The following is a 26,051-nucleotide window of genomic DNA, read 5'->3' on the forward strand; positions in this document are numbered from 1 at the left end:
ATATATATATAGCTGGATTATGTGGATATACTAACAGGGTATTATTTTGTTTATGACAGTATGTCACAGGGTACAAGTCAGAATTGCAGTGGCAACAGCTGTATTTTTGTTAACTCAGTGGAGTGGATCTTTGTTCCCTTGTTTTTTTTCCTTCTTTTTTGAGGAGCAGTTATTTACAAGGCTGTACAGATGAAGAAAAATAGCTTTGAGGGTGCCAGCAGCTCCTGTAACATGTATTGTCAGAGTGTCTGTGTCACCAAATCAACATCATTTAAGTATTAGACATGTAAAAGTCAAGTTCACTTGACACCTCTTTGAAAAAAAAGTAACCCCTGCATTTAGGGACTCTGGGTTTAGGGCCTGCAGCCACTGGCTAGACACAGACACACACACACATGCAAAAAAATAAATAAAATAAATCAAGACTAGCATCAGGCCAACATCTAAATGCTCTATGCAAATACAGTCAGTAGTTTTAGGAGGACCGTTTAAACAGGCAAACAAGAAATGCAGTGAAAAAAACGAAACAAAAAAACAATGGCCGAAACAACGTTAACAAGCAAATCTCCACTCCTTAATGACCATCTCACCCAACACACGGGCTATTGCACAGGCATGATTACATTAAGCTCCCTGTAATCTCTGCAGTAGATGGAGGCTACTTAACAAGCTGCCTTAAGCTCTTCAGCAGGCTTTCTGTCAACTACTGGGAGCCTGCAGCGTGCACAGACGGACACCCTGACTGACAGACCAGAACACAGGGAAGAATCAACACAAGCACTCAAAAGCTGATTCTGGGAGATTTACAGTCTGGCATGTGACTGGGTGGAAAAAAGGCATTATGCCAATAGCTTGTTAGCTCTTGGCATATAGGCTACATGCTGTGAGCACACTATGTTTATATGTTTGGTGCTTTGGCAACAGATGTCACTTGCTCTGCTCAATACCTGATGGTAAATGGTAACATCTTCCTGAGCGCTTAATATATCTGCTATAAAGGCAAACTGAATCACACAGGAATGATCTTTTTTGTTTTTGTTTTTTTAAAGCAGCATTTATGGAAAACAGACACAATGTGGAAATAGCCAAGATAGACACGTAGACAGGAGGAAAATAAGATAAATAAAATAAATACACAAAACATGACTTGATGCTAATAAAATCAGCTCCAAAAGCAGCTCCGTGCTCCTTTTCATAAGATGGATCAAAAGAGACTGGTAGAGGAGCTTCTAACAGTTTGATTACATTGTTAAGAATATTGATGATATAGTGACAAATTCAACACTGTCTGATGAAAGCACTCATAAATCCACAACAGTCTGCACAATTGCTATCTTCAAAGAGGAGTGCAAACATCTGCTGGTGAATGTTTTATAATCCTATCAGAAAGACAGATGTGCTCCAAACACAGCAGCAGCAAATGAGAACAGAAGGACAAACACAATCCACAAGCATTTTTTTTTCCACTCCTGCTCACACACACATTTCTGCATTTACATGTGCTTAAGTAAAAAAGATTATTCTTGGCTTGCAGGGGTAACCTGATTTCAGAAACATCATATAAATAAGAAATCTGGTTTTCCCTTTTTTGGGTGGGGTGAAAGGATTAAGAGAAACCGGGTTAACACAGGTAGATCTCTGTTAGAGCTTGTAAACATTCTTCTAAAGTCTACATGTAGACAAAGATCAAGGGCAGTACAAGACTTTGGGATTTAGCATCACACTGGTGTGGCACATGCCAAGATACAAGAAGCTAAAACTGATTTATTTATTAAAGCCAATATAAGCTTTACTTATATAAAGTCTAAAGCCAGCCCTTGGTGCTTTATATTTTGCATTCAAAGAGCTAAAAACAAATTTATTAAAAAAAAAAAGAAAAGAAAAAAAACCAACAAAAAAACAAAGCAGTTGTTTTTCTATTTTGTCATTTGAAATTTGTTATTTAGCCACTTAACACTGAATTCTGAATCATTCCAGCATAAAAATGGACCTAACTCAAGGAGGGACCATTGTTGTGTCTGCACGACAGAAACCTGCGCCAAAAAGACAAAGAACGAAACTGTTTTAGTCTGTTGTAATAACACATAATTTGTTCCCACCGCTTTAGTTATATCTATGAAGAATGCCAAGGCTTGCACAGTTTGCACCAACAAGGTAATTGCCAAAGAGCTGTTAGCTAAACACTTGCCATAACTCAAGATGACATCCAGTGTGTCCTTAGAGGACAAAACAAGAGGTGGCAGACAAAAAAACAAACAAACAAAAAAAAAAAAAACACAGCAAATGAACACTATCTGAAAGTCATGCTCTTAAGAAAGTCCAGCAAAGACCTGACACAGGACCTGAGAAATACATCTGGCCCTTCATTTGGTTCATCTACTATTCACTCAGTGCAAGGATGGCTGTCAAGAAGCCATTCATAAGGAAGGGGGAACAGGCAGAAAAGGTGCACACATGCCAATTTACACAAGAACTAGACTGAAAATCAGTGGCAACGGGTCATACGGAGTGATGGATCCAAATTTGAAAATTCTGTAAGTACTGAGGAGGTCAGGAGAGAAGTGAAACAGCATCTACAGCCATCTGTAAAACACAGTGACGGCTGTCATGGATTGAGGCTACATTACATTCAGTGGTGTTGGATACGTTGTTAAAATTGGTTGAATTATGAACCCATGAAAGTACCATTAGATTTTGATCCAGCATTTGGAAAACATCTGATTGTCAGTGACCTCATTTTTCATGCTTTCAACACACTGCCAATGCTGTAAAATACCTGAAGAGAAAAATACACGATGGGACACTAGCAGTCTTGGCTTCCCCAGAGCCCGGACCTTAACATTACTGAAGCAGTGTGGGATCATCACGACAATGACTGGAACAAAATGGAGCCAACATTCAAAGAAGAGCTTTGAATGTCCTTGAAAATTCTGAAGACTACTTAAAGAAGCTGTACGACCTCTGTTTCTGCCTTACTTCATGTATTGCTATGTGTTTCCAAGCAAAACAGAAAGAAATGAAAAGTGGCTCGAGATGAGGCTTGGGGCTTTTCCATTAAACGGTAGCAGCAGCTATATCAAGAGTCCTGTTCGCGTGCTTGCTCAGATAGGAAATGTAGAATTACCAAATGTTTGTGCAGCATCTCTCCCACAGCCGTCTAACCTTCCCCACTCCTAAAAAACACTCATCCCAGCCTAATGGCAGTAATATCCTAAAGGACATGTCTGACTCTGCCTGCTGTAATGCTTCCAGTGGACAGCTCATGCTCTGTCTCAGCACCACAATATTATCTCTTTATGTCAGATATTTAGGGTGAAAACAGAGGTTTGCTTCATTGTCGAGAAAAGTAAATTGAATTTGGATAGAGTGACTGTTGAGTGTGCAAGCTAAACATTAAAAAGAAAAATGCATGCTTTAAACAGAAGTGAGATTGTACTCGTAGGTTTTCAATTCTGTGCCTTACAGATCATTTAGAGATATGAAACAACTGGAGAAACTTCCATCCTGGATTTGCTTTATTTTTCAAACCAATAAACTAACAGGCATGAAATATTGAAGAACCTGCGAGTCAGATAGAGATGCTGAAAAGCCTATAGCGTCGCCTCCGACATGCTCAAAAAGGCACTCTAAGCCTCCTGAGGAGTGATACAACATGCACACAATCGTACATTCAATCTCAAAAACTTTTACATTTCAGTTCTTAGCTGAATTGAATATTTGAGAGTGATTGCAGTGCTTTCGATAAAAGCACCATTTGATAATGCAGACCCGCAGAGCACTTTGATATATCTACTCTCATTAATTATTTATGCCGTGGTCATTTTTAGGCCCTTCCTTTTAACAAATAAAATAGTAATAATAGAAGACATTACCCTAAGCCGTGAGAATGTGTTTAAATGGCATTTGAAATCACCCTTTTGCAGATGGCAATGCTTGCCCAAAGGATTACTCTGGCTATATATATATATATATATATATATATATATATGTGTGTGTGTGTGTACAGGCATCTCCATTTCTTTGATTATTTGTATAGATAGTTGAACACTTCATAACTTATTTTTATGAGTGCTGAGTGTGTGTTTTGGGAGCAAGTAATGACAGCTTTCTTCTTTTATGTCCTATCTGCCATCATCCCTCCTACCTCTGTTGTCCAACAGTCTCTGGGGCATGAGTTATGGCAGTGAGGAAATACTGACCAATTTCCTCTGACAACCATTCACATCAACCTGCATGAAATGTCTCTTCTCTTCTCTTCTCTTCTCTTCTCTTCTCTTCTCTTCTCTTCTCTTCTCTTCTCTTCTCTTCAAACACTAAAATACACTAATGGTGGTTACTGTGTACTATACTAGCCCTATCCAAGATGCGCACCTCTGTCAAAACTAGTATGTTAACTCTGACTAACAATATCATTATGATTTATCAACATAGATTTGATCTGATACATCTTTTTTTGCTCCTGCTCATTGATTTTTATCCTGTTTAGCGTCTTCTCTTTAAAAAAAAAATGGAAAAAACACATTTATATCTATTTGACATATGAGTCATCGTGCTATAGAGGATGCTCCCTGCAGTGCGGGAAACTCATATTCTGCATAGTATCTTACAGTCGAGAAAACTCAGCATGTTATTCTAGTTATTGATTTGTCTTTCGTATAAAGGTACCACCACTCTACTCACTTGACAGTTACTAAAACCCTACATTTAGTCTTTATCTACAATTTTCTATCTCAGTCTCTGAATCAACCTGGTACGTGGCCATTTTTTTTCCATGCAGCCTATAAACTGTTTATTTATTGATTGTGTAAAATTCAGTTGTTTTTTTTCAATTATTACATGTTTTAATTATAGTAAAAAAACAAACAAACAAAAACCTTTCTCTAAGTATTCACCACGTTACAACCTACTTTACAGCACCTGCAGTTTGCAAGCAGCCAATTTAGTTCAATTCAATTCAGTTTTACTTATAAATGGCCAAATCACAGCTGCAGTCACCCCAGGGGGACTATTGTAAGGTAAAGGCTTCTACATTAAGCCATTAAGACCCAACAGAGAAAAAACTGTCTGTTTCTTTTGCACACTTGTGTGTTTTTGTTTTATTATTTTTTTATTTTAAGTGAGATTTTCCTGTATGTAACGAGACCGCAGCTTTAATGCAGCCGGTTCCTGAAACTGCAATGGCTCCCAAATTTGTTAGCTATGTAATGCATTGTTTTCCTTTGGTTTTTATTGCGCAAAATAAAAAAAATAAAAAAAACTGGCGTTACTTGATTAAAACTTGGCTGTCAGTGAATTTTCTAACCCTCAGTGAAAACCAAACCAAAATCCTATATGTTTTTTATTAACCCTGTTCATTGCCAGGCAGCTCAGTTCACAAATTTGACTCCATCCCTCAGATCTCTAACTTCATGCTGTAAACTTCATGTAAAGAACCTTGTTATAATCTTGACTTCTGCTCCCAAATTAGATTTGCCGATTAAATCTGTCGTCAATGCTGGCTTCTCTCAGTCAAGACTCTTAGCTAAAGCCAAACCCTTCTGTTCTTTTAAAACCTTGAAAAGGTGATCAACACCTTTATCACACCCAGGCTGGATTAATGCAATTCCTTATATCCTAGAGTGATCAACACTGCTTCACTAAGAGTTTTCAAATCTCAATTAAAAATTCATCTTTTCTCTTTAACCTTTTAATTTTAGTTCAATTTTTAACTGTCTCATTCTTATTTATAAATATGCTTTTAATTTTGCTTGTAATTATCCTGTGTGATTTTAATTATCTCCCATTTCTGTTTTGCAGTTAACTCCACCCTAATTGTTTTATTAATTATAATTATAATTAATTATATGTGTATCCTAATATTATCACAGCATATTTGCAGTTTGACACAGTACCAATATTTTATTCTCATAACCAGATTATTGCAAAAATCACCCTTCATAGTGTGGACAGCTTGATGGAAAAAGTAGACACTAGAATTTAACTATGTGTTATTATTAATGTATAGTTTCAGAAGAAGTTAACCCCTTAAAAAAAGAAGCAAATCTGAGATTCGTGATGTTAGAAATAGTGGATTTTGTGGGTGGCTGTGTTGGTTTGGTCTGATTATGAGTCATGCATGGCATTATGGAACACATTTTCTTTGAACATGCTGCCATTTAAAACAGCTGGTGGTCTCTAATTTTTGCCCTTTTTTCTAAAGGCAAATCTTATAGGGTGCTATTAGAACAATGAAACCGAAATCGTCCAGGCGAACCCACACATCAACGCCCTCCAAATGCTAAAACTATGGGAACTGCTATTGGTGATATCCGGTGAACATATTTGTCTGCTGTATTAAGGTACAGACAAGTGAACAGACCCTGAAAACACATTCTCCTAAAGGTCATCACTGACTGATGCTACAGCTCTGCTGACTGACATCTAAATCTATGTAAGACAGCTGTACAATTAACAAGGCTCCCTAAAGGTCACCTTTTCACTGCAAACACTGCAGAACAGAAACATTTGATTGCATTTGAATTATCCATTTCAAAGTACGGGGAGCGATCTAATGCCTTTTCACTTATGGTATTATTTTTTTTAAATCCCTGCATCCTTGTTATCACTCTTCCTCCCTTTTGGATTCTGATGTTTTCATCAAGCCCACTCCCTTCTTTGTCTCCTCCGAGTCCCACTCGCTCTCCTCTGTTCCCTCCCTTCTGCGAGTAACCTGCTCATCTTTCAGTGTGTCTGCAGCAGCCTCTGCAACAGTGCTACAGTATGTCAGTATGCTAATGAGGTGGCAGCATATGGCTCATTCCTTATTTAAGCTCAGCCGTCAGACAGGCACTAAGCCACTCAACTCACCATGCATCTCCTCTCCCTACCTGCCCCAGTTGAATCACACCACACTGATCTCTTAATGAGGCTCAAGCGTTATCACAATCAGCTCAACACACCAGGCCGGATCAGTAACTGCTATATTATCACCTCAATCGGAGCTGTTAATCCTTTTATAGGACCATACGCAAAGTCTGCTCACTTTGACACTGCTGCATCTTTCGGAAAACGGACGGGAACTCTGACAGGAAAGCACGTTCACGTTCAGAAACTGTGTTTGTGGAAGTGTGCTCACTTTAATGCACAAACAGTAATTCATGCACAGACACACGAACACATACACCCTCCCACTCACACACACACATACAAGCTGCTATCCACTGACAGGCTGGTATGTAGCTCTATTCCATCATGCTGGGCTAAGCACTCTGTCACTCTGACAGTCTGGCTTTATTTGATGATAGGAGGGTACGACCTTGCCTATCTCACGCAGTTAGTCACTGGTTTACAAGTGCACACACATGCACGCACAATTCACTGACATGCCGATTAAACAGTGACTTGAGCTGATATTTTATATGTGCTTATGTCACTGTCGCGGATGTGGAAAGCAAACTCAGACGCAGTATAATAGGATACCTATTTCAGACTACATTTGCCTTTGCTGTGCTTCTTTTCCTTATTAAGCTTGACAATGTGCATAATGACTGTAGCGGCATAATACGTCCGCCAGTATAAACAGTCAATTAGTGCGTAAAATGCAGACAATATAGCTGTGATTGCAGCCACAGACTGCGAGCAAAGTAGTTTGGAGGTTTGAAACTGTGCGCTCTCCTTTAAACCTTTGAAAGTTCTGCACACATTCAGGAGGAAAGCCTTCAAGGAGTTTTAACTATCCATTTAAAAAAAAGAATAAACAAGGCAGCATTGCACCCTAACCTTTATAAATGGGAGAGATTTAATTATTCCCTTAAAGGATGTAGAAGACTTTTAATGCTGCTTATGTTACTTTGCGAGAAGCAGAAATCTTTTTCTTTAACAGCTCATTGAATAGATTTTTATAACTATCCATTCAAATACATGGGACAGAGCTGAAAAACTGGGCTCTTGGTTTTACTTACAAGTATCACAACCTATTATATATCAAAATATTGGATTGTGCAGCTTCAGTTTCAGAGTCTTAGTCCTCCATTAAAAACTGCTCTGCTTTCCTGACAGCTGCCACATTATGCTTTAGAACAAATAGACATAAATGGCTCTAACCAGTAAGAGTGTGTGCGTGTGCCTCCGTGTGTGTTTTGTGTGAGATACATCTAAACCACGCTTCCAAATATAACCTCAAACATCCCTGTGTAAATGTTTGTTCACCTCGCTTGTCTTTCATTCCCCAAAGATGCAGTGCATCCAGTATACAGTCTCACTTAAACCGTGATGTTTGCTTTAACAAGGCCAGACAGCTGACATGTATTTGATCAAAGAAAAACCACATTCTTAGGAAAAAAAATATCTCTTTTTTTTTCTTAATTAAATACAAAATATTACTGTACAAAGACAAGCTTGCAAGAATTACAAAGCGAAAAACACACAATCAGTGCAGGAATTTGTCAGCTATAATGAAAACATTTTCTCCGGTGAGTTTGATGCACAGCGAATGGAATCACGCATAAAGTCAGATGCTGTAATATGCTTTCTTTGTTTTTTTTCTACAAGAAATCTCAGCACGGGCAAAGCAAAAGAGTATCTGAATCTCTACTCATGATGACAGCACTTACTTAACCTTTACTGAGAATTTACAAAACAAAAGGTGTCATCATCTTCTGCTGTGACTGCCCCTGTAATACTGGCTTTCCTTTTCTGCTTTATTCATTTGATATTGTCACCTAAATTATGACTCACAAATATTATATTTTTGAAATTAAAAGCAAATCATGAACCGGAAACCTCTGTTTTAGTAATTAGACAATACTTTTGGATATAAAATGTCACAACTTCATAATTTTACCAGAGTTTAGACATGTATCTATGTGAAAATTCTTGAGCTACAGTACTGTGCAAATATACGCTGATATGCAGCATATATATATATATCAGGCCAACAGAGTGCGAAGTCTCTTAGGCAGCTTTCTTCAAGTAGTCTTCAGGAACAGTTCTCCAGGCTTCTTGAAGACCTTCAAAGCCTTTTAAAGGGATGTTTGCTGCCTTTTTGTTCCAATTTTAATAATAATGTTGAGGGGTGGGCTCTGACGAGGCCAATCCATGACTCATATTGTTCCATTGTGGGTTCTTCAGACTTCCTTGTCATGCTGAAAAATGAAGCCATTGCCAATCAGACTTTTCTGTGTTAATAATTCCACCCATTGCCCATCACTCCATAAAACATGGTACCAATGATCTTGAGTCCAGTTCTTGTGTAATTTGGCATATGTCAGCCTTTTCCCCCCGTTTTACTTCCTTAAAAATGGCTTCTTGACAGCCACCCTTCCACTGACACCATTTCTAATGAGGCTTCAGTGAAAAGTAGATGGATCAGCCAAAGAGCCCGATGCGTCTATCAAGTCATGTCTCAGGTCTTTGCTGGATTTTCTCCTGTTTCTTATGGACATGATCGTGAGATCCTGTTCATCTGCTGTACTTAGTTTCTTTTAGAACTGCCACATCATATTTTGTCTCCAACTCTTTTCAGATTTTTTAAGGACACATTGTAAATCATGTGAAGACATTTCTCAGCCAATAGGTCTTTGGGAATCAGCTTGTTAGTGCAAAAATGTTATCTTATACCTGTCAAACTACGTTACCTTTGTCATATTTAGGAGATTCAGCTAATAAACTGGGAAGAGATTATGTGTTTTTGCAGTAGTAAAAAGTACCTAAAGATACAATACAGTTTAAATAGTTTCTTTGCTGTTGTATGTTATGTGTATGCACAAGAGCGGTTCATCCCTTGAGTTAGGTGATGTTTTTATGCTTAAATGCTTCTTAGATCAGTGTTAAGTAGCTAACACCAACAACAAAAAGATCAAGTACAATTACTGGAGTAATTTAAAAAGCAGGTAATGTCCAAAGAAAGACTTTGAAAGGCCTTCAGAAAGTGTGGAGAACTATTGCACAAGACCACTTTAACAAAATTGGAAGGAATTTCGACTCCTTAGGAAATCATAAAGAATTAAAGGGGGCAGCTGGGATAGGCATCAGCCCTCTGCGACCCTGAATTGGATAAGCAGAGGAAAATACATGGATGGATGGGGTGACTCAAGACGTTTGCATGGTACTGTATGGCACAAAATATATTTTATTTATATTTCATATTTCATTCATATATGCTTCAACCACCAAATTATAATCAGTTTTTTTAAAAGTAAAGACTTTCCCAAATTTGAAAAAATCTCAAGGTGTTCATGACATATTGCACACATTGCTTCGTCCAGTAACTGTTAACTTTATGTTTAACCAGCAACATTTAATAAGTCCATCGTTGTCCAAAAAAATATTGCAAAACGTCCCTCAAGACAAGGGTTAGGTAATCGGTTCATACATGCAGATTTTAAAAAGCAGACCTAATAAAATGACCTTCTAGTACCTTGCATTCCCTGAATACATCTTGATTACTACCCTAGCGCACCAAAAGAGTGAATGTTGCTCCCTCGGGGAGAGACACACAGGGGTTAAAAGCTGTGTGTGGGTGTGTGCTCACTGTGATACAAAAGTGTGTTTTTCTCTGACTCACCGTCCAGCCTCCACCGTCTGTCGTCATGTCACAGTAGACCTGGAAGCCTGAAGGGTGGTGAATAGGAAACACAGAATAGATGCCATCTTCTCTCTGTCCACTGGCATACAGATCACCACAGTCACGGGGACGTGAGCCTGGGGACATGCAAAAACAGCGAGTCATTAAATAAATTGGCTCTAATATGGATTTCAAAGGCAAAGCATGCACTTGTACACGAGTCTTGCTTTGCCTTCCATTTAAATCCAGGCACTGCCACTGACACACGGACACAGGAATTGCAAAGGAACAGTTTGAGTGTTGTGAAAAAAAGATTGATGATGAGATCGACGAGCAGGTGATGGATGACAAAAGTGGAACAAAACACACTGTAAGTCTGTCAAAGACGAATTTATGGGAGGAAAAATATGAAAAGCAAGTAGGTTAAATGAAGCTGGGAAGACACGAGGGTGGAGCGCAGATATACAGCACCGTGATGCGAGATAATACAAGTAGCTGGGAAAGGAATAATCAAAAGGAAGTTAGAGAAAAAGAAGGATATCTTAGTGAGGAGGTATATACATTTGAGGGATATAAAACAGACAAGGAGGCAGAAAGATTGGAGAGAAGTATATAACAGGCAGAATTCGAGATGAGTTAGTGAAGAGGAGACGTGACAGTGACAGAGAGAGCTTGTAAGCCACAGCAGAGCAGAATAGTAGCACCCTTGTCTGTGACTGAGAAACCCTTCTTACACAAGGGATACAAAATCTATTCACCAGGAAGCAGGAGAGAAACTCTGTGATGAGGACAGTGTTATAGATTATGCCTTCACCGGGTCAAACCCCTGAATTTAAAACAGCCAGGAGACTTCTTAAAAAGACCATACAAGATTTTTTTTTACAGAACCCTACATGATAGGAAATGTTTGCTCTCCCCGAAGCTTTTCAGTTTCTCCGTGTAAGCCTCGGCTAATAAGATCCGAACTTTCATCACCGCCACACATAAATGGTAACATTTCCTGCTTCTTTTCATTACTGGAAACTGGGGGTGTCTAGGTTCGATAGAAGAGTCGCTATTTAGGAATTCTCTAACACAGTCATTTCTTTTTCAGCTTAATCATCCCTTAGAGCCGAGAAAATTTCCTTCCAAGTAACACCTTCATTGATTGCACTTACACTCTAGGTCTGCTTTTACTTGACCTGCTTTATGGCTGCAAGATATTTAATACAAAAGCATACAATGGAAGCAATAAATGAATGGGAATCACTCGTTTTCAAATCTTTCTCCAAGACTTAGTGACACAGGCTTTACATTCACAACTTTAGATGTCTTATAGTTGTATGCATATGTCTGGGCATCTATCATCAAATTACATGTTCTGTTAATTATTTTTTTAAATACAACCCCACTGCATTAGATATATATGTGGCCCTTTCATTGAATGCAATTACATTTTTTTTTTAAATTTAGTAAACGCAGAAAATTAAACAGTAATTGTGGCATGCACAGAAAGTTATCAGTCTAATGAGTCATGGGAATGCCCCATTAGATATTCCAAAATGCAAGCATATTTTGGAATAAATAAGAACATTACTTGCAGATCACTTACACATACTCACACACAAGTTTTATCAGATCTACCCAGAACCACCTTACATGGGAAGAAGTACTGGGACGTCTACACATTACATCTACAGATCGGCTATAGGCATCACAAAGCTCCCGGCACAGGTTTTGTGCTGATGTTAATGCCAGAAGAGTTTGGGACTCAGCAGTTTCTGTAGTTATTATAAGATTTCAGTTTGCGCAGGGTGCCACCGGTGGATCGAGCCACCTGGGGGGCTCTTCGACTGGTGGGGGAGGTTGTTACATCTTGCAGGAGCTCTCCTCACTCACCTCACTCTGCAGGAGGGGGAGATACAGGAGAGGTGGAGGAAGATCTCAGCCTGGGCGTCTATTGTCTCATGTAGTCTGGAACATGAGTGGATGACGGGGTGGGTGCAGTTTTCATCTCCTCCATACCTGCTTCATGCCCTGGTAGACGGGGCTGTAGCTCCCCACACCCTCTAGCAGATCATTACATGAAGGAACCTTTTAAAAACAAGTGTGTTCATGCTCACAGGTGCACACACGGGTGCTCACACACACAAACTACACCCTTTTTGGCTCCTACCTTAAAGCACACTGTGCGCTGTTGATCTTACGTGCTGCACAATAATGTTTAACACTTAGTATTTACTGTTATATTCCCATAGATCATCGTGATGTTGTTTATTCCTTGTTAAATGCTTGTTTTCTTTTTTCTTTCTCAACAGGTGATCCAGGTGATTGATTTATGTATTTTTTTGTCTGCTTATTTTGTTGGTTTTTGTTTTTTGCCCTTTATCCCCGTCCCTCTTCTCTGCTGTTCCCCCCCCCCCCTCTTTCTTTCTCCCTTTTCTTTTCCTCATTCAAGTCTGTCCCATCTCTAGCAAGTGAAAATAAAAACTAAAATAAACAATAAAAGGTGAATCAAATAGACCATTACGGCAAGGCTAGGACGGCCCATTTGGTAAAGTAAATCCGTTGGGCATCTTTCTTTGCCTTTAGACAACAATTCTGATGGCAAAAGAGCCAAACGGGACAGGCAAAAAAAAAAAAGATTTCAGTTTGCAATAACATCACTTAAAATTTTAGTTGATCAAGAAATATCTAGTATAGAACAAATTTCACCAAATGACTTGTTGCAACTGTGCCATCTTATTTCAGTATCGCTTTCAAATCAATAAGCTCTTTTGTGAAGGCAAACACGCACATGTGTGCGTGCTTGACTTTATACACCTCTGGCATTGAGGCTGAAACCTGTGTTTCAGTCTCACTAACGCTAAACATTTAATGATGTTTAGCGTTAGTGAGACTGTGAAAGCTTCAGCTCAGGAAGTTGTTTCAGCATATTGAGGTGAGTTTTGGATCATCTACCTGTTTTGAATTAGCCAGCCTCCTTTCACTCTCTGTTTCTTAACTTAAAATTTGCACTGTTATACTTAGATTTATCAGAATACATTTTTCAATTAGTCCGGAAGGTCTGCTACAAAACACCAAAGTAGAACATTTCTCTAAATATATTTGATGATTGTGGACAAAGAACCTTTTTATCAACAGCATGTATGGCTTATTGAGATGACGATTTTCATACTTCAGACATCTGCGATGAGACTGTAGGTTTTTTTTTCCTTTATCTAGTGACTCATCCATGTAAACCTTGTCAATGCACTGAAATTGCACAATGAAATGGTGTAGCACTCCTCCTGTGTCAGCTAAACCTTCCTGCAGGTTTTTTGCAGTCATTAAGGAGTCTTTGCTTTGCATTTCCTGCCCACTATTTCTTTGTTTTGTTTCAATCAAAGAATTTGTTTCAATCATTTCTTAAAAACTTTTTGGAATGTCTTTTATAGCATTTCTGTACTTTGTAGGCACAAAATTGCTTCATTTGCAGGGTTCTGAGTTGCTTAGGTGATCATGTGGTTGTTGATTATTACTATAAGGATTTAAAAAAAATCAGCTTCATCAACTTTAAAACATAATGTCGCCCAGATCTCTACAGATCTTTTAGAAACATTACCTATAATGTTAAAATGTACCATTGCCTATAACATGTACAATATATAGACTTTCTGGTTTCTGAATCTATTTTAGCGGCAAGGTAACCACTATAGTTTTTCCATAAATGTAAGCTTCCAGTTGGTTCAGTTGTTGGGGGAATATTCCCAGCCATGGATTTGAAACAACATTGGCGTCTAATGCAGTAGAGACGTGAAACAATACAGCAAGTCGAGCTCGCTGAGAGCTGCAGAGCAGGACTAATAGAGCGGTTTGATCAGAAACCCTGCTGCATGCAGGGACGGACTTCAGTGCTGTCAGTTTTGCATTCATATATCTTTGAAAATCTAATATGTTCTTTTGGGAATATAGAGCAAACAGTACTGACATGAATTATTAAAACATTCACACCCATATGGAAAAGATGTACAAAAAGATGTACTCAGTTTGAATTTCAGCAGTTTGTCTTCACCATGATTGGTTATATGAATATCTGCGTTAAAATGTGGTTCAACAGGTCTGTCTAGTACATGTACTACATATACTACAAGCTTTTCTGTTGCTTTTCAACATGAGAACTTACATATGGGCACACAGCCAGTCGAAGATCACTTTTTGCCTAAAGACTGCATGTAAATCTATTAAATCTAACATAAAATATGTGCACACTCAACTTTTATAGTATCTGGTTTTAACATTTAGTATGTAAATCCAAATTTTTGGAGTTGGACTTAACCACCACAAGAGTTACTAATGCTAGTAATAATAAAAATAATCAACGTAGTTAATGAGTATGGGTGGTTAGGTGGAAAAAAAAATCATTTTTTGATGCTCTGTGGTGCTGTTTTGCTGTCTATCCTAGTTTAGATGTTTTTGCTCCACACACAGGAAAAAAAACCCAAACAAACCCCAAAACAATCCAAAAAAGAAGAAACACTGATTTACCACCGGCAGCTTTGATGTACTTTATCTTGACAGTAACTCTAGGGGTTAAAAGCAGTAAAACCCAGCATCAAACTGCATTTCAGGATTTCACAAGCTTAATGTAGAGCATATTTATAGTCTATAAGCACATGTAAACATACCATTTAGCTATTTTGAAGCCTACTAGTTCACAGCATTGTGCCAAACTCTACTTTTGAAATTTCTGGGAGCACAGGTGCAGGAGCAAAGCAGGTGGACCTGGATGCAGCTTGGAAGAGAGGCTGAATACATTATTACTAGGAGGAATGTGGAATAAGCAGATGGAGTCAGGGTGAGCTTCAGTAATGACCGGTCACATGTGCGTCCCTCTTCCTCTTCAAGAAATAGATCAAATAATAAGAGAGAAACAGGAGCCTACCATGAACATATCTGCAACATGTTAAAAAGCGAAGAGCAATCATGTCTTTTTTTTTTACCTCCTTGCTCAAAAAGATCCTGTATCCTCTGCATTTCTCTTTGCTTTTTAACATGTTGCAGTGAGCTTGCATAAAAGGATGGATTCAGTTGGAAATGAGTTTTTTTTGTTGTGCTGGTACGTCTTGTAAAAAATTTTAATGAAGTTATGGGATAAGATCAGAAAAGCTATACTGCATTTATCCCAAATTTGGAAAAAAAACAACAACAAATTTTTAATGACACCAGTTTAAAAATTAATAATTAATTGACAATAAGTAATCTAATTTGCTCTGCAGCTTCTATACAAAAAAACTAATTCCAAACATTTCAGACCTGAATTTCTGGCTCCTTCTTTTGTGTATGACTTAGCAATACTCACGTAGCGTGGCTAGCATTACTTTTATGATAACCATTATTATTAGATGGTAAATTTACAGTTAATGCAACTTTAATGAATAATTATTGTATTCCTAACAATAAAATTGTAATAAATGCCAAAGTTAAATGGTTTTAACGTCATAATTTATGTGTATTCTCAATTTTTCCAAATGTAAACATTGTGATCTTGTGAAACTTCAGCAGAGACCTGTGCTATGAAGCAGGATTTGTATCACGCAACATTTATGTTGCAGACCTAAACTGCATATAAGAGCTCAGTCTTGGGAAATCAGTAAGAAATACAGATTCTGACCACCAACTTTACCCTGCTTTTTCTCTGGTTGCTGTTAGTAATTTTCAAACATTTTTGTTGTTCTTTGAGCCTTATCATATGATCCCATTTCAATACCTATTTCAACTTATGCCAAACTGGAAGGCAGTCTAAGCTTATGTTTAAATTATGTTTTATTTTATTAATTTTTTTTCACTTGCTCTCAGACCTTTAAACACCACTGGGGCTGTAGCTGAAAGAATAATGTTACAACTGTCTTACATACATCTAAACATTAATTTAATGGAATACGTAATTGTAATCTGTCAGATTCCCCTGTGTCTTAATAATGGAGCTGCAGTACTGATAAGTCTATTAACTTACACAGCCTGCAATTTGGCTGGCTTTTCTTGCTGCAAATATGTAAGACTTTATTAATATAGCAGTGCTTTTTCCAGTCTTAAGGACTAAAGTGCTAAATGCACATGAACGTTCACACAGCACTGTTAATACACTGCTTTGTTTTATTGTCATATTGTAGTATTGTAGTTTGGGACTGTTATATGCTGCCAAGACTACCTCTTTCATTTGAATGAGCTCCATTTTTGGACTGACAAACAAGGGCTTGATAACTGCCTGTGTGTAACTGCTTAGCCTGATAAAATATATTAGGGTTAGTGAAGCCAGGATAAAGAAAACATATCCTTGGTAATGTCGAACTTTCTTCACAGCACACCCCTCTGGAGATTATGATGCTAAACCAAACAGTAAGTGGAGGTGAAAGTAAACAGCAAGTGAAAACAAAACTAAACACTGAGTGAAGCAGAAGCAGGAGTGAAGCAAATAATCTTGGTAAATACACTACACAATGTTTTGTCTCTACAAAGACTTGCACACATCAGTTACCACTCTACAATAACCACCTGGACCATCTTCTACCAACCAAAATTTAATAAGTTAGTAACATTTAAAGATGCGGTTTTATTGTTTGTTAACAGAAAAGAACTAGGAACTAAAGTTTCACTAAATTTCAACTTCCCACTATTAAAATCCTGCACTTTTTTTTTCTTTTGAAAATTTGTCCTGTTTGTAAAAATATCAGAAGTCGTCTTGCACACTGCTCTAGATGATTAGTCTGCAGAGCATGGAGTCTGCCTCTGTAGAGTGACATTTAGAAAAATGCTTAACACCAGTCTTAATTAATAAAGTTCCTAATATGTCATGCTTTCAAATTATGCACAGCAAGTCTGAAATTAGCAACTGTAGATCATTTCTGCTGCAGTGCGATGACTACTAGTATTAAGTTGGTGAAAGATGCCGCGCTTATCAACTGCAGTATCAGTATGTACATTAATTTGAGACTACGGTTCACCATATTACATATTTAGATGACAGCGTAGGCTGAAAAACTTCCTCGGTGTGAATAAAATACTATACTGCATCAAATACCAAGATGTGCCACCATCTGAAAGAGGTCACATACAAAGAGGTTTTTCTTTCTTTTCATTTTCTTCCTTGTCACCAAATAGGCACAGATTTAAAAGGAAAAAAAGACTAATGCCTGTTTAAAGTGACATAAAAAGCACGAAAAAATGGAGCCTCAAGCTTAAACATCCTTTCAAAGAATCTAGTCGGTTCAGTATGTGAAGCTCTGTCCAGGGTGCTGAACCCTGAAGCTGGTCGATCAGTTAGCATGAATGCCTTTTCTACTCTTGACGTTTGTATAGCTACAAGTTAACCACCATTAAAACAGGTTTCTGTGAAGCACTATGTGTGAGTGTGTGTTTTTAACTTGAAAAATACACAAAAATTTCACATCGCAATAAATTAAAAAGCAAATAACAGACAGACGTTCTTTTAGGTCTTTCCACTCCTGTAAAATTCTTAATATAGGGCAGGCGGTTTTATTTTTAATTATTTTTGATTTTGCCATTATTAGACAGTGCAGTTACAGACAGGAAAGCAGGTAGAGAGAGATGGTGGGTGAGTGGGTGGGGAAAGAAACGCAACACAAGGCTCCATGTCAGCATTAATCCAATCCAATCCAATTTTATTTATAAAGCACTTTAAAATACCCAGCACAGGAACAAAGTGCTGTGCAGAAAATAATTTAAAACAATAGAATAACAGAAAACAGCAAAATAAATAAATAAAACACATAAAACATAAAATTAAAACAGCCCTATATTAAAACAAAAACAAGATAAAACAGCATCGAATCACCTAAAAACAACTGAAATAAAAATAAAAACCAACATCTCACGTGGTGTCAAAGGCCAGGGTAAAGAGGTGGGTTTTCAAGAGTGACTTAAAAACAGATAAAGAACTGGCCTGTCTAATCTCTAAAGGAAGCTCGTTCCACAGTTTTGGAGCTGCTACAGCAAAAGCACGATCTCCTCTAAGTTTACGCCCAGTCCTGGGTACATTCAGGAGCAGCTGATCAGCTGACCTGAGAGAGCGGGTGGGTGTATAAGGCTGTAGCAGCTCAGAGAGATACGATGGGGCGAGGCCATGGAGGGCTTTAAAAGTAAATAAAAGAATTTTAAAATGAATCCTAAAAGAAATGGGCAGCCAGTGAAATGAAGCTAAAACAGGGGAAATGTGCTCAAACTTTCGAGTGCCAGTTAAAAGACGAGCTGCGGCATTTTGCACCCTCTGTAGATGACTAATATATGAAGCGCTGACCCCAATATAAAATGCATTACAGTAATCCAGCCGAGTGCTAACAAAGGCGTGGATCACTGTCTCAAAGTGCTGCCGTGGCTTTATTTTTGCCAGCTGCCTGAGGTGAAAGAAGCTAGATTTTACCATCAAACTTCAGATCACAGTCCACTTTGACCCCCAGGTTTGTGACAGTTGGCTTAACATACTGGGCCAGGGAATCTACATACACATTGGGGGTCTCAGTGGGGCTACCAAAAACCATCACCTCTGTCTTTTTATCACTGAATTTAAAAAAGTTAACAGACATCCAAGTCTTAATGTCATTGAGACACTGAAGTAATGGCTGTGTAAGGTATCTGCCTTTTTTCTTTAGTTAAAAAGAAAAAAGTTGAGATTCTACAGTTTAGCTTCCCAGCATATGGCTGCCTGCTCAACCTGTGAACTAAACCAGTGCAATGGGATTTCTAAGCATGTATTTTAATTATCTTTACTCTGCATTTATACTCTATACCTTGGCGCTATTAAAAAGAGGTAGACTATAACAGACGTTTTGTGCTTTAAGATGCTTTAATGTCAAACTGTCATTGCCTACACCCTTACAGGCAATGACAGTTATGCGTTATGGTACGCTATTATTCCAATTTTAAGACAAGAGTTGGTCATTTTTCTGCTTTTTTTAACAGGATCTAACATATATTATGTTATGGGAAAGATTGTAAGAATGGATTTGTTGGAAATACACACACCAGAATTTCTCTGGAACGCTCATCCTAAATGATAGATGAAGTAAACAGGAGTAATAAATAAATTAAATAATTCTCCTGTATTCTCTTATATCAGTGGGACAAAGAATAGTACATTCAGGCATGAAGCATATCTGCAGACTGTATTCTTCTTTCTTCCAAAAAGCATGTGAGTCCCAAAACACAAAATGTTTTTTTCCAACATAAAAATGTATGCACATTTTAAATTGGCTTTAAACTTTTCTTTTAGCAAAAAAAAAATAAAAAAATCTTGCATTGGTAAATTTTCTGCAAAGTGGTGAAATTACTCATGTGGAAAACTATTAATAATGAGCGATAACGCGTGACAAATATTTGACTGAACTCAACACCTGTTTTTAGGCTCCACCGTAAGAAAACTGGAGAGAGGCAGCAGCCTGCGAGCTACTCCAGCAGGCACAACAGGGCTGATGTAATCATCACTACAACCCCGTACTGGATGTAAACCAGAAACGGAATTAGGAAAAACATATACCTTGTACATGATGACTCCTTAACAGGCATAATCACAGTAACGCAAATACATGTACAATTTAATATGATGGAAGTTATCGAATAAATAGCACCTTGTGGGTTTTATTTTGACTCTCTCTCTTTGACTCTTTAGAGTTTGAAAGTATTTTTCCTTCAAACTGAGTGGGGGGAAATCTATGTGTGTCACGGCCAAGGCCGCCTCAAAAGGGAAAGGACTCAAATGCTCGTAAGTAGTTTCAGTGACAACTTTTGTTTTCTCAGTAAGTGTTCACAATCAGGAAAACTGGGATGTGACTTTAACAAGTGCTAAATGCCACAATTAAACCAAAAGGGTTTTAAGCAGCCTGGGCTAAGAAAGCAATCTGGTTGTTGGTCTGTGGAAACAGCTGTTCCGGGGATTGGGCTGGAGGGAGAGTCAAACTGGGTCCGGGGCAAGGGTCAGAGTCACTGTAAATAGAGTACAGACGTTCAGGTATGGTTCGGGAGAGATACGGGCAAGCTATTCGTTCTGAATCTTCCTTAGTACTGCGTACTTGCCGTGGGTGGTCTGTAGTGGCATGAAGGGGTGAGTGGGCCAGGTGAGTGGTCCGAAATTACTGGCGTTGAGGCAAGGAGGCAGGCAGGTGAGTCGGGTGAACAGCCCGTGGGACTGTCAGGAGGTCCAGCGTCCGGATTGGAGCTCTTTGGCGGAGATTTGTGTCTGGCAACTTGGTGCGTGGTAGGGTTAGCTGAGAATCTGGCGAAGAGAGGTTGAGTGTGCTGGCCTTATGAGTCCCTGGCTTCATTACCCACAGGTGCGAGCAATCAGCAGAACACTGAGGCCCCTCCCAGGGGTGGAGATGCCGGCTCGGTGGGAGACACAGGACTATGACAATGCGGCTCATAAATTGACTAATGATCTCCTGACTGAATAGGGGAATTTAATGTTTTTGTCTCGGATGTTGTTGCCATTAATATATAGCCAGGAGACAGTAGATTAAAGCCAAACTGAAGTGTATTACATATTGTTGGATGACAACTCTTGCCATCATCATAAACCTTCGGCACCATGGACAGAGCCTTAGCGCGGCGTCCTCTGAACTGAACCTTGAGTTGACTGTGAGTTTCTGAGTTTTGACTATGAATTTTGTCACAGATTAAATTTTAAAGAATATATAATGTTTCCAATAGTGTTATTCAACCTAAAGACCTGCTTTCCAATTAACAGTGACACTTAAATGGATTCCAGATCAAATTGATTATAACTGTTAAGTATTAGTATTTATATTAAATATATTATAGATACATTTGTAAAATGCAATACATTAAATATAAAAATTCTGAACATCGTTGACCCACTTACCTAAAATATAACAGTATATATGTTATATTTGTAAAAATAAATAAATATGGTACTTGGATTTAATTTAGAAACCCATCATCAGCATCAAGGAGAACTTATACTCAGCTGCAACAGTTAGGTTGATGATGTTACAAGCCTGCAATATATTAATATTAAAGTATATAATAAATATACTAAATATTAGTCATGACTTTTTATAAAGCATTCTAGAGCATAAGCAAAACTCGAACTTCAAAATATCCCTTTGTTATGCAATTCCTAGACAATGCCTACTTCTTTATGTCTACAGATTTATGTAAACACCTGCACCTTCTCAAATTGTACCTCTAAGACACAAATGGTTGCTCTTTTATTCTGGCATCGTATCCGCTATACACGGGCAGCTTTCAATCTGTGACCTTGGCTACCTAAGACAGCGCAAATCCAACAGGGGGATGCCACTGGTTGTACTATGCCTGGTTGAAAGCCTTCCAATGGGATGATGCCTCAGGCCCTTCTCTGCCTTTCAGCAACACAGCCCGGTGGCCATGCAAGTCATCTCTCATGCTGAGAGCGAGAAAAAAAAATCCACATCTCTACCAAGGCCAGTGGATAATGTGGATGAGGTGGATGAGATGTAGCTCAGAGAAACATATTGATATCACGAGGAGATGCTGGATTGAATAAATATGTGGGAAGACCGATGGTAGACGCACGTCTGTGGAATAAAATTTTGATGAATGGTGGAGATGGAAGAAGAGAAGGACTGATCGTGACGGGGAGCAGAATAGAGTTTGAAAAGGTCAAATGTGTCGATGTATACATTACATATACAGAGACAAAGGTAAAAACAGAATATAAGAAAAAGAAAACCTTACATATAAGAATCCAAGCCCACAGGACAGATACATAAAGTCCAACCATGCTTCATTTCTCTTACCGTTGGAGCAGCCCTTGAAGCGGGCACCTCTGACTGGTGCCCTTTGTAAGTCAGCCTTGACACGTGCCTTCAGACCCACATTCTCCTTCTGCATGGCATTAAGAGCATCACTAACCGAGTTCACTACCTTCACCATGTTGATCTGGCTGTCTGACAGCAGCTGCAACACACAAACAGGGAATGACAGAGAAAAACACTTAAATATATGTTGCGTTACACTCGTAATTACAATGCAAATGCACACAAGCCAGTCGTCTCTATTTACTTTGAACATTTTTAAACTGTCTACTCTGCACATTGCTTCAGACCATTTCCCAAAGCTTTCCGAGGGTTTTTTACTACCTCCTAGACAGCCAGGCTTCTTCTACCTTTTTGAACATGTCATACACATTACTGTTTAGATATGCATAGTAAAACTGAATGTGAGTCTTAAAGTAAAATGTGGTTCTTGAAGTTTTCATAAAAGAAATCTGTTTTGGACCCTCTTAAGGGCTGGAATTTATTCGGTTATAAACCATCAATTGAGCATAACATTAGTTCTGGCAAGCTGCAGAGTTGAGCTCAGCCAGCAATCCCCACAGATCAGCTGATGTCAGTGCCAGCCAACATTAGCTGATATGGTAAATATAAAATGATTAATGCTATTTAAGCCTCATCAACCTGCATACAGGCAAGCCCCTTTGCAATCCCACTTCCACCTTCATGCTCAGTGTCTTTAATCTATCTTTGCCTCCTGCTTTCCATGTCCATAAATGGAAGGGGAGGAGGCGTGTGCTCTCCCATACTTAATCTTTCTACAAATGCAAATAGAACAGCTGGGGAGTCCCAGAACAGAGCCATACCTCCAAATATGAATTAATGCATATGGAATAGCAATGCTACTTAGACTGTTTCCTGACAGAAATGTATTTACACTCTGGCAGCATAACAAACCCCTCTTTAGAAAAGTGTGCACTGTCAGTGGTTTCTGCACTGGATTCAAATACCATGTGAAAACAATACACGTACTACACATTATCTGGAAGGCAGGAGCTAACCAGGTGCAGAGTCCAAGTGCAGTAACATAATTTATCCTCAAATGAAATAATGCCATTCCCTTTAATCTCCTCATATTTGTCAGTACAACTATAGATACAGCTACATAAGGAAGATTTATGAATTTCATCACTACCAAAGTGGACTGAAGAGTCTACACTGTTCCAAAAAATAGTAATGTCAAATGATTTTACTGTGCATGTTACAGTTGTGTACTGTTTTTCTAGAATATCATTACATTTACATAAGTAACACTGTGATCTGACACGTCAAATGTAAAATAACATAACATCACTGTAAATGTAATAAAACACAATTTACTTGTTTGTTAAATATATTTTGTTGTACATATGCATATTTAGATCGTAAAAATACATCCAGAAATGTCTCCCATCATGCCTTGGGACATGTGCTGCTGTTTAGATGTTCTTGTTCTACTGTTTATGGTTACGTTACTTTTAACTGTTATCTTGAATGTTGTGTTTACGCCGTGGTGCAGAGTCACTGACAGTTGTTGTTTTGTAGAGAGAGTGCTGTACCATGAGTGACTTCTGTTGTGCTGTTGTTGAACCTTGAGGCACATTGTAGCACCAGCAAGTGTTTTAATAAGGAGCTCCCCCTACCAGCTTGGGGTTAAATAACAAGCTCAATCTCTCTCTGTGAGCTACTTTGTTAAGATTTCTCTGCATGCCACAATGTAAAACATTGCACGGACACACTGTGCTAATTATATATTTTGAAAAAAAATGTAGAGGTAGGAATTGCAATTAATATAAATAACATGACGCTAAGCATTGGCCAATGAATGTGAACTAACAACAAGGTTGTGGGTAACGCTGCGACCGTAGGAAAAAACTCTAATATGAAGGCATTTTACTGTGCATTTTACAGTAATGCTCTGTTCTACTAGAATATCATTAAAGTTACGTAAATAGACTTTAACTTCACATTTTGAATGTAAATTAACGTTAAATCACTGTAATGTAATACAACATAATTGTCATGATTATTAAATGTATCTGTCTGTACATATGCATATTTAGATTGTTAAAATACATTCACAAATGTATCATGATTTCACAAATATCTGTCCGTTATTTGAAAGATTGAATTCAAATGTAATGCTATGGAAAAGTATATAACATGATCCCTATAAGCTTGTGTTACATCACATAAGTATTATTATCGTTGCTAGTTAGGCCGTTCATGGCTCAAGAGTTGGCAGTTCGCCATGTGATCAGAAGATTGCCGGTTCGCGCCCCGGCTCGGACACTCGCCGTCGTTGTGTCCGTGGTCAAGACTCTTCACCTACCGCCTACTAGTGATAGCCAAAGGGGCCGATGGAGCGATATGGCAACCTCGCCTCTGTCAGTCTGTCCCAGGGCATGCAATCAATTATTATTTAAACCAACTGTTAACTGTATATTTCTGTACATTTACGTATTATGATTCATATTTCCACATTCAGTGACCTTGTTTATAGGTAACTTTATTGTTTGATCGCGTAAAAATGTTCCTAATTTAATGTCTAAAAGCACTTGGAAAAGGCAGAATCCCATGTCAATTTAGCGCAACAAACTCTATTTTCATTATTGAAAATAACCGTATTTTTATGGAACAGTTATTTTCTGTTATTTTACGGTCGTATTTTGGTGCCCCAGCTGCCGGAATATTACCGTTGTTTTAGGATGTTTTTTTAACAGTGTAGCTTTGAAAGATGCATTTATAATTACCCGCTTCATAAACCCAAACTAAAATGTTATATTCTCTGACTTTTCCAATGTAAAATCAATGTTACATATGCAGACTTTGAAATTCCTCCTTAGTCTTCTCAAGGATGATCTAGATGTTATGGTTGAATATTTCTAGCAGTCCAATTTCTATAATTGGGATTCGTATGTTAAATGCAAGACTCGATGTATTTTACCACGTTCATGTTGGCTCTTTTCCGGGTTGGACTCAGAATATGTGGTGGTAATGCTTCCCAGCAATCAACTATGCTGTGAAACACAAAGAGCCCTGTGGGAAGGATGCTGATGAATATGTATGCTAGGACTTGCAAAGATCAGTGTAACCTCTCTGATCTGCCACGGCCACATACCTGCAGCCCTTAATGTGCTTTTCATTGCAGAAAGGTTGTTTTCACACATTGCCCTAGTTGGCCAAAGTGTATGCACAGCCAGGACTTAAGCTCCATTTGAGAACACTGCACACTATATTGTGCAGACAGGAGAAATAGTCTGGCTGTTATTTGTACACGGACACAATCCTCATCTCATTCCCTCTCTTTCATCTTACCTGTACCCAAATGCACACATGCACACCCACAAACACACACCGAGACCTGCAGTGTTCAAAGACATGTATAGGGGATTCAGAATCTTCTATCAAACATATGTCTGTGCAGCTATATTTGGGTCCTAAAACTGCATTAGCTAGAAACCCCAGTGGCCATTCCCTGCCCTCAATAACCATGCAACACACCTCTGAGGCACAGCAACCTAAAATGAAATAATATCACGGTGACACTGGGGGTTTAACTCACGCACAAACACAACACAAAGTTGCAAACAAAAAGACACATTTACATGCATGCCTCCATGTCAGTGCAAAGAGGACGCATGCCTTTTGTTCAATGAAACTTTTTAGACTTTCCGCTGAAGCCACTAAGTCATACTTACTTTGATATAATTCGGAAAGCA

At 38.4% G+C, this 26,051-nt stretch overlaps 1 protein-coding gene across 2 annotated transcripts in view; it reads right to left on the reverse strand.

Moving 5' to 3' along the window:
- The window catches only part of fibcd1b (fibrinogen C domain containing 1b), a 122,839-nt gene that overhangs the window by 49,459 nt on the left and 47,329 nt on the right, over positions 1-26,051 (reverse strand). For both annotated transcript variants that reach the window (XM_005720218.1, XM_005720217.1), the window contains 2 exons: positions 22,315-22,474; positions 10,544-10,680 (listed from right to left, as the gene is read on the reverse strand). In XM_005720218.1, the coding sequence (XP_005720275.1) occupies positions 10,544-10,680; positions 22,315-22,474 (297 nt within the window). The remainder of the gene's footprint in view (positions 1-10,543; positions 10,681-22,314; positions 22,475-26,051) is intronic.

Source organism: Pundamilia nyererei, unplaced genomic scaffold (assembly GCF_000239375.1).
Source record: "Pundamilia nyererei isolate P.nyererei 1_Seehausen unplaced genomic scaffold, PunNye1.0 scaffold00002, whole genome shotgun sequence".
NCBI classification, from domain to species: domain Eukaryota; kingdom Metazoa; phylum Chordata; class Actinopteri; order Cichliformes; family Cichlidae; genus Pundamilia; species Pundamilia nyererei.